General features: G+C 43.5%; 1 protein-coding gene across 1 annotated transcript in view; it reads left to right on the top strand.

The window, feature by feature from the left end:
• Window positions 1-13064, top strand: part of SV2A (synaptic vesicle glycoprotein 2A) — a 230954-nt gene that overhangs the window by 200471 nt on the left and 17419 nt on the right. The window contains exons 10-11 of the mRNA XM_089655505.1: window positions 1643-1776; window positions 12168-12374. Coding sequence (XP_089511631.1) covers window positions 1643-1776; window positions 12168-12374 — 341 coding nt within the window. The remainder of the gene's footprint in view (window positions 1-1642; window positions 1777-12167; window positions 12375-13064) is intronic.

Raw genomic sequence — 13064 nt, 5'->3', positions numbered from 1 at the left:
CCCTCTAAGGATAAATAAAATCTACTGTATATAAAGGGAATCAGGACCTTCTTCCTCCTGCTGGTAATCCCGCTAGTGATATAGAGGGAATCAGGACCTCCTTCCTCCTTCTGGTAATCCTGCTAGTGATAATTAAATATCTATATAAAGGAATCAGGACCTCCTGCATCCTGCTGGTGGTCCTTTTAGTGATAGCTAATCTATAGTATATAGGGGGGTGAGGACCTCATTCCTCCTATTGGTGAACCCTCTAAGGATAAATAAAATCTACTGTATATAAAGGGAATCAGGACCTTCTTCCTCCTGCTGGTAATCCCGCTAGTTATAATTAAAGGCCTATAACAAGGATTCAGGACCTCCTTTGTCCTGCTGGTAATCCCTCTAGTGATATAAAGGGAATCAGGACCTTCTTCCTCCTGCTGGTAATCCCGCTAGAGATAATTAAAGACCTATAACAAGGAATCAGGACCTCCTTCGTCCTGCTGGTGGTCCTGTTAGTGATAACTAATCTATAGTATATAGGGAGGTGAGGACCTCATTCCTCCTATTGGTGATATCTCTAGTAATAAATAAGATCTAATGTATATAGAGGGAATCAAATCCCGCTAGTGATAATTAAAGGCCTATACCAAGGACTCAGGACCTCCTTTGTCCTGCTAGTAATCTCGCTAGTGATAATTAAAGATCTACATGGAGAAATCTGGACCTCCTTCCCCCTGTGGTGATCCCTCTAGCGATACCTATAGATCTGCAGAGGGGAATCAGTACCTCCTTTTGACTCCTCTAGTGGTAACTAAAGATCTATATCGAGGACCAGGATCTCCTTCCTTCTGCTGGTTATCCTTTTAGTGATAATTAAAGATCTGCAGCATATGGAGGAATCAAGACCTCGTTCCTTCTGTTGGTGATCCCTCCAGCGATAGCTAAAGATCTATATAAGGGAATCAGGAACTGATTATTTGTGACACCTCTATCAATGCTTATTCAATAGACCCCTCATTGTTAGATGACTTGATTTAAAGCTAGCTCAAGTATTTAAAAGGGTTCTTCCTTCCAATCTTTTGTATGCCTGTGAGTCGGACAGATTAGACATTTCTACCCCCGAGTAGACTGTGGCAGGGCATCATTAGGTTTGACAATGGCATCCCACATTCTCTGAGTCATTCTCTTGCTCTGAAGTCTCTTCTCTGGCAGGACACTGCAGATCTGGAAAACCACGGCTTGGGGATAGTAACCCCTTCATTAACAAATTACACATATGCCAAATGCAGCTGTAACCCTTTAATATCGCAGGGATCGTGCCAAACGCAGCAGCAATACTTTCATTAACCTTGGCCCATTGTCAGAGACTCGGGAAAACAAAAAACGGATTTACTGATCTAACATCCTTTTTAGCCAGATCTACTTTTGAATTTTTAGGTTTACTTAACATCCACAAACTGCAGCAAAAACGGACGTGTTTTAAATGGTTAAAAATAAGGTTTCAGAATATCATTTTGTCCTGATTTTGCTGGCAGAACAATCTAAGGACAGGGACATCCCGTTGTTCTAGTACCTACAACCTTCCATGTCTGAGACATGAACATGACTTATGTCTAGTGGGGCCCTGAAATCAATAAACCTCCTCCTCTTTCTTCATAAGGTTCATTGGCCTCAAGTTGAAATCTGTCATATTTGAGGACTCCTTGTTCAAAGACTGCTACTTTGAAGATATTACATCCAGTAACACATTCTTCAAGAACTGCACTTTCATCTCCACCATGTTCTACAACACAGGTAAGTGATTATGTGTCAGTCCAGTCCTGGCCGATGCCTGCTAAGGATATTTTCTTCACATGGATGATTTCCTTTCGACAGAGAGAGGAAATGAAAGTAGACTGAAAGGACAGGTTGACTAATCATTTTTATTTATACCTACAGTTTGAAAACCATCAAATGTATAAAAGAGGAGCTCCTACACACACATAAATATATATATATATACAGTGGGGCAAAAAAGTATTTAGTCAGCCACCAATTGTACAAGTTCTCCCACTTACAAAGATGAGAGAGGCCTGTAATTGGCATCATAGGTAGACCTCAACTATGAGAGACAAAATGAGAAAAAAAATCCAGACAATCACATTGGCTGATCTGGAAAGAATTTATTTGCAAATTATGGTGGAAAATAAGTATTTGGTCAATATGAAAAGTTCATCTCAATACTTTGTTATATATCCTTTGTTGGCAATGACAGAGGTCAAACGTTTCCTGGAAGTCTTCACAAGGTTGGCACACACTGTTGCTGGTATGTTGGCCCATCCTCCATGCAGATCTCCTCTAGAGCAGTGATGTTTTGGGGCTGTCGCTGGGCAACACGGACTTTCAACTCCCTCCAAAGGTTTTCTATGGGGTTGAGATCTGGAGACTGGCTAGGCCACTGCAGGACCTTGAAATGCTTCTTACAAAGCCACTTTTACGAAGCAGCTATCTAGTCCTTGGAACCAAGGTCATATATAAAAGGACTAATTCATTAGAACAGCGCTCCTCACCAAACTATCTTTTATAGTAGTGCAAACCAAAATAGTGTCTACATCAATATTGTATCAGAAATAAATATTTATTTCCGATACAGGCACTTATTTACACTTATATATGTATGAATTACTGTATATGAGTTCAATCAAGTCTTAGATTTTGCACAGAGTATTGATTTATTTTTCCACATTTCAATTAATGATGGTCATTATACACATTTTGTATAGCAGAGTTTTTTTTGCACCAATATTGATGTAGACACTATAGTGCCATAGTAATACAAACCAAAATAGTGCCTACATCAATATTGGTGCAAAATCTAAGAGTTGATCGAATTCATATACAGTAATTCATACATATATAAGTGTAAATACGTGCCTGTATCAGAAATAAATATTTATATATTTAAAATATATAAATATATATATATAAAAAATATAAATATACATTTCCGATACAATATTGATGTAGACACTATTTTGGTTTGCACTACTATAAAATAGTTTGGTGAGGAGCGCTGTTCTAATTAGTTACCTTTATATATGACCTTGGTTCCAAGGACTAGATGGCTGCTCTTCTTTTCCTCCTCCTTTCTATATATATATATATATATATACCTACACTGTATATGTCCAGTGGCGCCGTCCATTATATATAGAAATATTAAAAATGAACATTTTATTTATGATTATATTCAATTATCCAGTTACTTTTGGTCCCTTGAAAAAGGGGGGATGGTTACTCCTAAACCCTTCCTCCAATCTGGATGTACATACCCTCAAATTAGAGTGTGCACTTTCCACCCATATCCATTATATAACTATAGCTTTAATATGTGTTGGTAAATACCTGGAAAAAAATCTAAAATTGTGCCTGTGTCCAAATATTTATGGACCTAACTGTGTGTGTGTGTGTATATATATATATATATATATATATATATATATATATATATATATATATATAACATTTTCTGGCCAATCCAGTGACATGGGTCCTTTCTCTTCCCCTCTGGTGACTGCAGTCCTTACTGCTGCAATGAACAGCCCACACAATGATATTTAGGCACTGTTTAGTGCAGTGGTTCTCAACCTTCCTAATGCCGCGACCCTTTAGATACAGTTCTTCATGTTGTGGTGACCCCCCCCCCCCAACCATAAAATGATTTTCGCTGCTACTTCATAACTGTAATTTTGCAGTGGGAGGAATAGTGTCCCATCATTGGTATCAGTGGGAGGAATAGTGCCCCATCGTTGGTATCAGTGGGAGGAATAGTGTCCCATCATTGGTATCAGTGGGAGGAATAGTGTCCCATCATTGGTATCAGTGGAAGGAATAGTGCCCCATCATTGGTATCAGTGGGAGGAATAGTGTCCCATCATTGGTATCAGTGGGAGGAATAGTGCCCCATCATTGGTATCAGTGGGAGGAATAGTGCCCCATCATTGGTATCAGTGGGAATGAATAGTGTCCCATCATTGGTGTCAGTGGGAGGAATAGTGTCCCATCATTGATATCAGTGGGAGGAATAGTGCCCCATCATTGGTGTCAGTGGAAGGAATAATGCCCCATCATTGGTATCAGTGGGAGGAATAGTGTCCCATCATTGGTATCAGTGGAAGGAATAGTGCCCCATCATTGGTATCAGTGGGAGGAATAGTGCCCCATCATTGGTGTCAGTGTGGGAGGAATAGTGCCCCATCATTGGTGTCAGTGGGGGGGGGGGGAATAGTGCCCCATCATTGATACTAGTGTGGGGGGGAGTTGTGCCCCATCATTGGTGTCAGTGGGGAGGAAGAGTGCCCCATCGATGGTGTCAGTGGGGGGAGGAATAGTGCCCCATCGTTGGTGTCAGTGGGGGGAGGAATAGTTCCCCATCGTTGGTGTCAGTGGGGGGGGGGAGGAAATAGTGCCCCATCATTGGTGTCAGTGGGAGGAATAGTGCCCCATCATTGGTATTAGTGACACCAATGATGGGGCACTATTCCTCCCACTGACACCAATGATACTTACCTTGCTGACCCCTGCTCCAGCCTAGGCTCGCTCCCTCCCTCTCCCATCTACAGCCAGCATACCTGGCTGCAGCAGCACCATCTGCACGCTACAGACGCTTACCTGTCAGCTGTCTTCCTTCTCCGGTCGCTCCCTCGCTCGATCTTCTTTGATCTTCGCGCTGCTGCTCGGCTCCACCTCTCCAAGCTCCACCTCCTCGCCGGTGATTGGCCGCCTGTGTGCCTCTCCTGAGCTACAGTTCCGGCGGCCAATCACTGGCGAGGAGGCGGAGCTGTTGAGTGATCCCGGGGATGTGGCCAGATGACAGGGGCAGCATGTCATCCCACGCACACATCGCGGTCCAGGGAAATGTGGACGTATCTGCATGTGGGCGGACCCGCCTGGAGACTGATAGAGGAGCGGTGTCTCGGTTCCTAAGACCATCGGAAATATGTGTTTTCCGATGGTCTTAGGAGACCCCTGTGAAAGGGTTGTTCGACCCCCAAAAGGGTGGCGACCCACAGGTTGAGAACCGCTGGTTTAGTGCAATAGTAAACCCAGGCTGCAGTGATGACACATCTACAGGGGGTGTGTCCATGACAGCCTGGGATCAGAGGAAGTGGGTTGAATTACACTGGCTGGCAGTCAACCTAGAAAACTAGCGACATTTAGTTGTGGAAATGAATTACTGAGGGGAACAGCTCCGAATTATTTCCAAAGCTGCTTTTCTAGTTTTTCTTCTAATGCGACCCTAATTATTTAAAGGAGAAGTATAGCCAAAGCTATTTTGGCTATACTTTTCCTATAGATCACTGGTGTGCAGTTTGTTGACCCATTTTAGCCTGCTGATGTCATTCCGCCCAATTGCCCGAACCGGCAGCTGGCTCAGCCTCTCAGCGAGCCACTGAAAACCTGAGCCAGTGCCTCCCGCCCCCTCCACAACTCAACGTTTCATTGAGTGCTGGAGGGGCAGAACAGAGAGCCGGTGACTGACAGTCATTGCTCTCTGCTCAGAGCAGAGGGGGAGAACTGAGTATTTGATCGCTCAGTTCTCAGGGTAGAGCTTGCTGGGATCGATGCTGCAGCCATCTAGCTGAGTATGGTTTTTTTTTTTCAATTCCCATACCTCTCTTTTTAGTGTTTAACCCTTTGAGGACCGTAAGATTTTGGAACGCCAAAAGAATCATTTTTTTTGTTTTTAAAGTTTGTACACTTCAGTTGCTGTAACTAAACCATTTCATGAAATAATTGGCAAAAAGCTAGATCCATTTGTTGTTTGTTGATAAGAACTAATATTTTGACTCAAACCAAAAAAAAAAAGAGTTTTAAGTTCAGCCACCAATTGTGCAAGTTCTCCCACTTAAAAAGATGAGAGAGGCCTGTAATTGGCATCATAGGTAGACCTCAACTATGAGAGACAAAATGAGAAAACAAATCCAGACAATCACATTGGCTGATCTGGAAAGAATTTATTTGCAAATTATGGTGAAAAATAAGTATTTGGTCACCTACAAACAAGCAAGATTTCTGGCTCTCACAGACCTGTACCTTTTTCTTTAAGAGGCTCCTCTGTCCTGCACTCATTACCTGTATCAATGGCACCTGTTTGAACTTGTTATCAGTATAAAAGACACCTGTCCACAACCTCAAACAGTCACACTCCAAACTCCACTATGGTGAAGACTAAAGAGCTGTCAAAGGACACCAGAAACAAAATTGTAGACCCGCACCAGGCTGGGAAGACTGAATCTGCAATAGGCAAGCAGCTTGGTGTGAACAAATCAACTGTGGGAGCAATAATTAGAAAATGGAAGACATACAAGACCACTGATAATCTCCCTCGATCTGCGGCTCCACGCAAGATCTCGCCCCGTGGGGTCAAAATGATCACAAGAACGGTGAGCAAAAATCCCAGGACCACACGGGGGGACCTAGTGAATGACCTGCAGAGAGCTGGGACCAACGTAACAAAGGCTACCATCAGTAACACACTACGCCGTCAGGGACTCAGATCCTGCAGTGCCAGACGTGTCCCCCTGCTTAAGCCAGTACATGTCCGGGCCCGTCTGAAGTTTTAGAGAGCATTTGGATGATCCAGAAGAGGATTGGGAGAATGTCATATGGTCAGATGAAACCAAAATAGAACTGTTTGGTAGAAACACAACTCGTCGTGTTTGGAGGAGAGAGAATGCTGAGTTGCATCCAAAGAACACCATACCTACTGTGAAGCATGGGGGTGGCAACATCACGCTTTGGGGCTGTTTCTCCGCAAAGGGACCAGGACGACTGATCCATGTACCGGACAGAAAGAATGGGGCCATGTATTGTGAGATTTTGAGTGCAAACCTCCTTCCATCAGCAAGGGCATTAAAGATGAAACGTGGCTGGGTCTTCCAACATGACAATGATCCCAAACATACCGCCCGGGCAACGAAGGAGTGGCTTCGTAGGAAGCATTTCAAGGTCCTGGAGTGGCCTAGCCAGTCTCCAGATCTCAACCCCATAGAAAACCTTTGGAGGGAGTTGAAAGTCCGTGTTGCCCAGCGACAGCCCCAAAACATCACTGCTCTAGAGGAGATCTGCATGGAGGAATGGGCCAACATACCAGCAACAGTGTGTGCCAACCTTGTGAAGACTTACTGGAACGTCTGACCTCTGTCATTGCCAACAAAGGATATAGAACAAAGTATTGAGATGAACTTTTGATATTGACCAAATACTTATTTTCCACCATAATTTGCAAATAAATTCTTTCCAAATCAGCCAATGTGATTGTCTGGATTTGTTTTCTCATTTTGTCTCTCATAGTTGAGGTCTACCTATGATGCCAATTACAGGCCTCTCTCATCTTTGTAAGTGGGAGAACTTGTACAATTGGTGGCTGACTAAATACTTTTTTGCCCCACTGTTTGTCCCTTGGTCCTCAAAGGGTTTAAACAGAAACACATTGGGAGTACTCAACAAAGAGCGGTGCAAACGCACGCTTCCACCACTATTTTACACATAAATCAGATGCTGCTCCTAATTAGCAAAAGCAGCACAAGCCCATTTATTGATTAGGACCAGTCATTTCTCATGTCCTGCTGTGTCCGTGACAGGCAACACAGAAAATGGAGAGCTGGAGCTATATGTTCTGATCTCTCTGCCAATCCTGCCACCCCCACCCCTTACTCAGAAAGGAGGAGGAGGGTTCTGCTCATGTATTTTGATCAGGGCCGTGGATAAGGGGGTACCACAGTCCTCCTGTACAGGGCCCAGACCGGCAGGGGGGCCCATGCAGCTGTGTGAATTGGATGTGGGCAGGTAGGGTGATCAGCACGATGGGGGGCAATTACTGGAACCTACTGAGAGCCATACAGGGGATCGGTTCCAGTAATTGCCACCCCCCACCCCAAACCCATCACCTTTCTTGTGCACCAAACATTTCCCCCTGCTGCCCAGGCCCCCCTGTGTGCTCCATCCCTGCAGTGCTGCCTGCTTCCCTCCTCTCCTTCCCACTGTCAGCTGCCAGCACACAATAGGATCCTGTAGGATGGAGAGTGGGGGAAGGGTCTGGTAAATGTCACATTGACCAACCCCTTTCTTTCATGAATGAACACAATGACCGATTGGTACTGGTCACTCACTGTGTTCATTCATGACCGAATCATTGTAAACAGGTTTTTTTTTAGGGGCCTGTCAGGTTGGCTGTATGGGACCCCATGGTTTCTAACAGCAGCCCTGAGTGTGATCACTGCACAAGCAGAGAGAGGGAGACAGTAGACAGCTCACATCTCATACGACAAGGTCACACCTGATGAGAACAGGTTTTTATATGGAAAACTGCCGCATTCCCTTGGTTAATTGGGGGCAGACTTGCTCTAGTTTCTGTTTCACTCTGAAGGTGGCACAGATAGACCTGAAACAGGTCTATGTGGTTAGGCAATGTGGCGCACCCTACTTCTGACATTTTCCTGTGCCACTATAGGCTTAGTTTATTCCCCAGAGAATGTTTATTCATTTTTTTTTTTCATACACAGGTTTGCTGGGACTGACAATTCGTACTAATTAAAGAACAATTTTTTGATTTGCACCTAAGCGCTAGAAAAATGCACTGTAAAAATATTGTTACAATGTATTTATGAATTAAGCCTGCAACTACTGTTTGCAGACTTCATTCATACCGCAGCTGCATGCAGTGCAAAGGCAGTGGACACATCTCCAACCTCTGGCTCCATTCAGGTATAAATTGTGTTATTTTCAGCAAACCAGTCATGTGGCTGAAAATAACGATCGTTATGAGAAATAAACCTTGTAGTAAATATTATTTATAGCAGACAGTTGAATGCGTTTTTCTGTTTTGTGAGATAGCTAGTGTGAACATTTGTGGAGGTGTCCTTGAAGCAACATACCAATAGAAGCCGGTTTCTGCTATGCAAGAGTGTTTTCTTCCTTTGAGTTTTCAAAAACTTCTTTACAATGAAGCTGTTGTAAATGTATAACTGAAGGCAACATTTGTTTAAATTTTGGATAGAATGGAGAGGGATTAGATCCCCTGTTGGGTTTTTATTGCCATCTATTGTCCCCATAAGGGAGATTCCTACTTACGTATTGTCCGGTTTACCAGTGAATGAAAATCCCAACATTTGTCACCAGAACAGGAATAAAGGGGAAAATCTTCCAATAGGGACGCTAGTTCTGGTGACAGAGGAAATCCCTTCAAAGTGAGGGAATCCTTGGGACGTAAGGAGGAATTTCCCTTATGGGGACACTAGATGGCAATAAAAACCCAACAGGGGATCTAATCCTTTTTTAATTTTTTTTATTTTGCAATCTGCTTTCCATTGGAGAGATTTTCCTTCACTTCCTGCTCCACAGCCAAAACAGAAAGTGAGAGGAAATTCCTTCAAAGTGAGGAAATCCTTGGCTGTCACCAGAACTAGCGTCCCTATTGGAAGATTTTCCCCTTTATTCCTGTTCTGGTGACAAATGTTGGGATTTTCATTCACTGGTAAACGGACAATACGTAAGGAGGAATCTCCCTTATGGGGACACTAGACGGTAACAAAAACCCAACAGGGGATCTAATCCTTTTTTTTGCAATCTGTTTTCCATTGGAGAGATTTCCCTTCACTTCCTGTCCCATAGGCAACACAGAAAGTGAGAGGAAATCCCTTCAAAGTGAGGGAATCATTGGCTCACATTCTGTTTTGCCTATGGGACAGCAAGTGAAGGGAAATCTCTCCAATGGAAAACAGACTGCAAAAAAAAAAGGATTAGATCCCCTGTTGAGTTTTTATTGCTATCTATTGTCCCCATAAGGGAGAGTCTTCCTTACGTATTGTCCGGTTTACCAGTCAATGAAAATCCCAACATTTGTCACCAGAACAGGAATAAAGGGGAAATCTTCCAATAGGGATGCTAGTTCCAGTGACAGCCAAGGATTCCCTCACTTTGAAAGGATTTTCTTTCACTTTCTGTTTTGGCTATGAAACAGGAAGTGATGGGAAATCTCTCCAATGGAAAACAGATTGCAAAAAAAAAAAAAAAAAAGGGATTAGATATCCTGTTGGGTTTTTATTGCTGTCTAGTGTCCCCATAAGGGAGATTCCTACTTTTGGCTATGAAACAGGAAGTGATGGGAAATCTCTCCAATGGAAAACAGATTGCAAAATAAAAAAAAAAAGGGATTAGATATCCTGTTGGGTTTTTATTGCCGTCTAGTGTTCCCATAAGGGAGATTCCTACTTATGTATTGTCCGGTTCACCAGTGAATGAAAATCTCAACATTTGTCACCAGAATAGGAATAAAAGGGAAATCTTCCAATAGGGACGCTAGTTCTGGTGACAGCCAAGGAGTCCCTCACTTTGAAGGGATTTCCTCTCACTTTCTGTTTTGGCTATGGGACAGGAAGTGAAGGGAAATCTCTCCAATGGAAAACAGATTGCAAAAAAAAAAAAAAAAGGATTAGATCCCCTGTTGGGTTTTTATTGCCATCTAGTGTCCCCATAAGGGAAATTCCTCCTTACGTATTGTCCGGTTTACCAGTGAATGAAAATCTCAACATTTGTCACCAGAACAGTAATAAAAGGGAAACCTTCCAATAGGGACGCTAGTTCCGGTGACAACCAAGGATTCCCTCACTCTGAAGGGATTTCCTCTCACTTTCTGTTTTGGCTATGGGACAGGAAGTGAAGGGAAATCTCTCCAATGGAAAACAGATTGCAAAATAAAAAAAAACTGCCAATTTTTTCCATTTTGAATAGAATGAGGGAGGGTTTTAACCCTCCCTCATTCTATTCAAAATGGAAAAAATTGCCTTTAATTCTGTTTTAGACCGAAACCCAGGAAACTTACCTTAGAACCTGTTCCTCGATTTCCCCATCAACACAGACTTCCGCAGAGCTGTTGTGTTCTGGTTGCAGGGGGGGCACAGGGAGACTTCTGGGCTGGCAGAACACAATGATTACTGCTAGCGGTTATAGCTGCAGGCAGTAATTGCATGTGAAAAATCCAACAGACTGGTTGTGCTTATGATCGACCGACCGACCTGGGTACAATCAGCCTGGCCATAGATGGATCAAAGCTTGGCCGGGCCCTGTAGAAGCAGCCAAGATTCGATCCATCTATCGCCGCTTTTATATGAGGCTTTAACCACTTCCAGTCCGGACACTTTCACCCCCTTCCTGACCAGGGCAATTTTCAGCTTTCAGCGCTATCATACTTTGAATGACAATTGCGCGGTCATGCAACACTGTACCCATATGAATTTTTTACCATTTTTTTGAGAGAGATAAAACTTTATTTTGGTGGTATTTATTCACCGCTGGGATTTTTATTTTTTTTGCTATGTAAATGAAAAAAAGTGTTTTTCTTATAACATTTTGCAAATAGAATAAATTTTGGCCAAGATTTATGATGAAATATTATTTGTTATCTTTGTAGTAAAAAAAATAATAAGCCAAATTAGTTTATAACCAAAAATTATAACTTTTAAACATTTTTTTTTACATTTTTTTTTTTGTATTTATTTTATTTTTTATTTTTTTTACATACTGTCACCCTAGCAGTACAGTGTCACCATGGTACTGTACTACCTTTGGGGGGTTATGAAGATTTTTTTTTTTTTTTCACACTGATTGCTTTTACACCCATATAGGATGTAAAAGCAATCATTTCTCTTTCTCTCTGTCTGCATTCTTGCAGCCATTGAGAACTACTGAGTGAGCTGTGGTTGGTCACAGCTTGTCACATGGTACAAGGCTGTTCTGAATAGCCCTGTACCATGTGATCTCTGTGATCATTCACAGATTTCACACGTAGTAAGCAATGATGTCAGAAGTGACATCTTGCTTACAACATTGCATGTGAACACTGATTGGCCAATCAGTGATCACATGATCGGGACCTCGTACAGAGGTCCCGTCTGACGATCGGTGTTTCACTGTGTCCGGAGGACACAGCGGGCACCGGATCGCGGTGCTGCGCGCTCCCAGGGGGCGCGCACAAGCAGGGTGCGGGGAGGCCGTTTATAAACGGCCACCCAACCCTGCAATGCCACCGCCCGGCCGTTTATATACAACGGCCGGTCGGGAAGTGGTTAATAATTATAATTGACAAGTTTACATTTTTCTGATAAGGGATGGTAGATGTCCTCAGCTGTGTTTCCTATTTGCAGACTTGTTTGACTACAAATTCATCAACAGTCGGATCATTAACAGCACGTTCCTGCACAGCAAAGAGGGCTGCCAGCTGGACTTCAGTGACGATATCAATAACGCCTATATGATCTACTTTGTGAGTTTCCTGGGGACTCTGGCCGTTCTACCGGGGAACATTGTGTCTGCCTTGCTAATGGACAAAATCGGACGTCTCCGTATGCTGGGTAAGAAGCAGATATGAACGTGTGCTAAGGGGCACAGCAAGAGGTTTGCTTAAACTGAACTCTAGGATAGGCACATTATTATTATTATACAGTATTTATAAAGCGCCAATAGTTCGCTCAGCGCTGTACATTACAAAGGGGAACAGAACATGTGACAGAACAATACCAATACAATGCAAGACATGAGGGGATCAAGGGCCCTGCTCTTTCGAGCTTACAATCTAGGAGGGGATGGTGGCACAGGAGGAGATAGCTGTGGGGGATGGGGTGGTAGGAAGAGTGCAGGAGGTCGGCAGGTTAGCAGGGGGTGGGGTAGGCTTCCCTGAAGAGATGGGTTTTCAGGGTGCGCCTAAAGGAGAGGAGAGTAGGTGATAATCTGATGGATTGGGGTAGGGAGTTCCAGAGGATGGGTGACACCCTGGAGAAGTCCTGGAGGCGGGCATGGGAGGAGGAGACCAGGGAACTAGAGAGAAGGAGGTCTTGTGAGGAGCGGAGTGTGCGTGCTGGGCGGTACTTGGATATTAGGTCAGTGATGTAGTTCGGGGCAGTATGGTGGACAGCTTTGTACATCAGTGTTAGGATTTTGAATTTGATCCGTTGCGCAATCGGAAGCCAGTGGAGGGATTGGCAGAGGGGGGTGACGGAGATGGAGCGGTTGGAAAGGTGAATGAGTCTGGCAGCCGTATTCAG

The sequence above is a fragment of the Staurois parvus genome, unplaced genomic scaffold (genome assembly GCF_062004578.1).
Source record: "Staurois parvus isolate SC_StPar_1 unplaced genomic scaffold, SC_StPar_1.0 ptg000842l, whole genome shotgun sequence".
Taxonomy (NCBI): domain Eukaryota; kingdom Metazoa; phylum Chordata; class Amphibia; order Anura; family Ranidae; genus Staurois; species Staurois parvus.
Note: the sequence above shows the minus strand (reverse complement) of the source record. Positions and strands in the feature narration are given on the sequence as shown.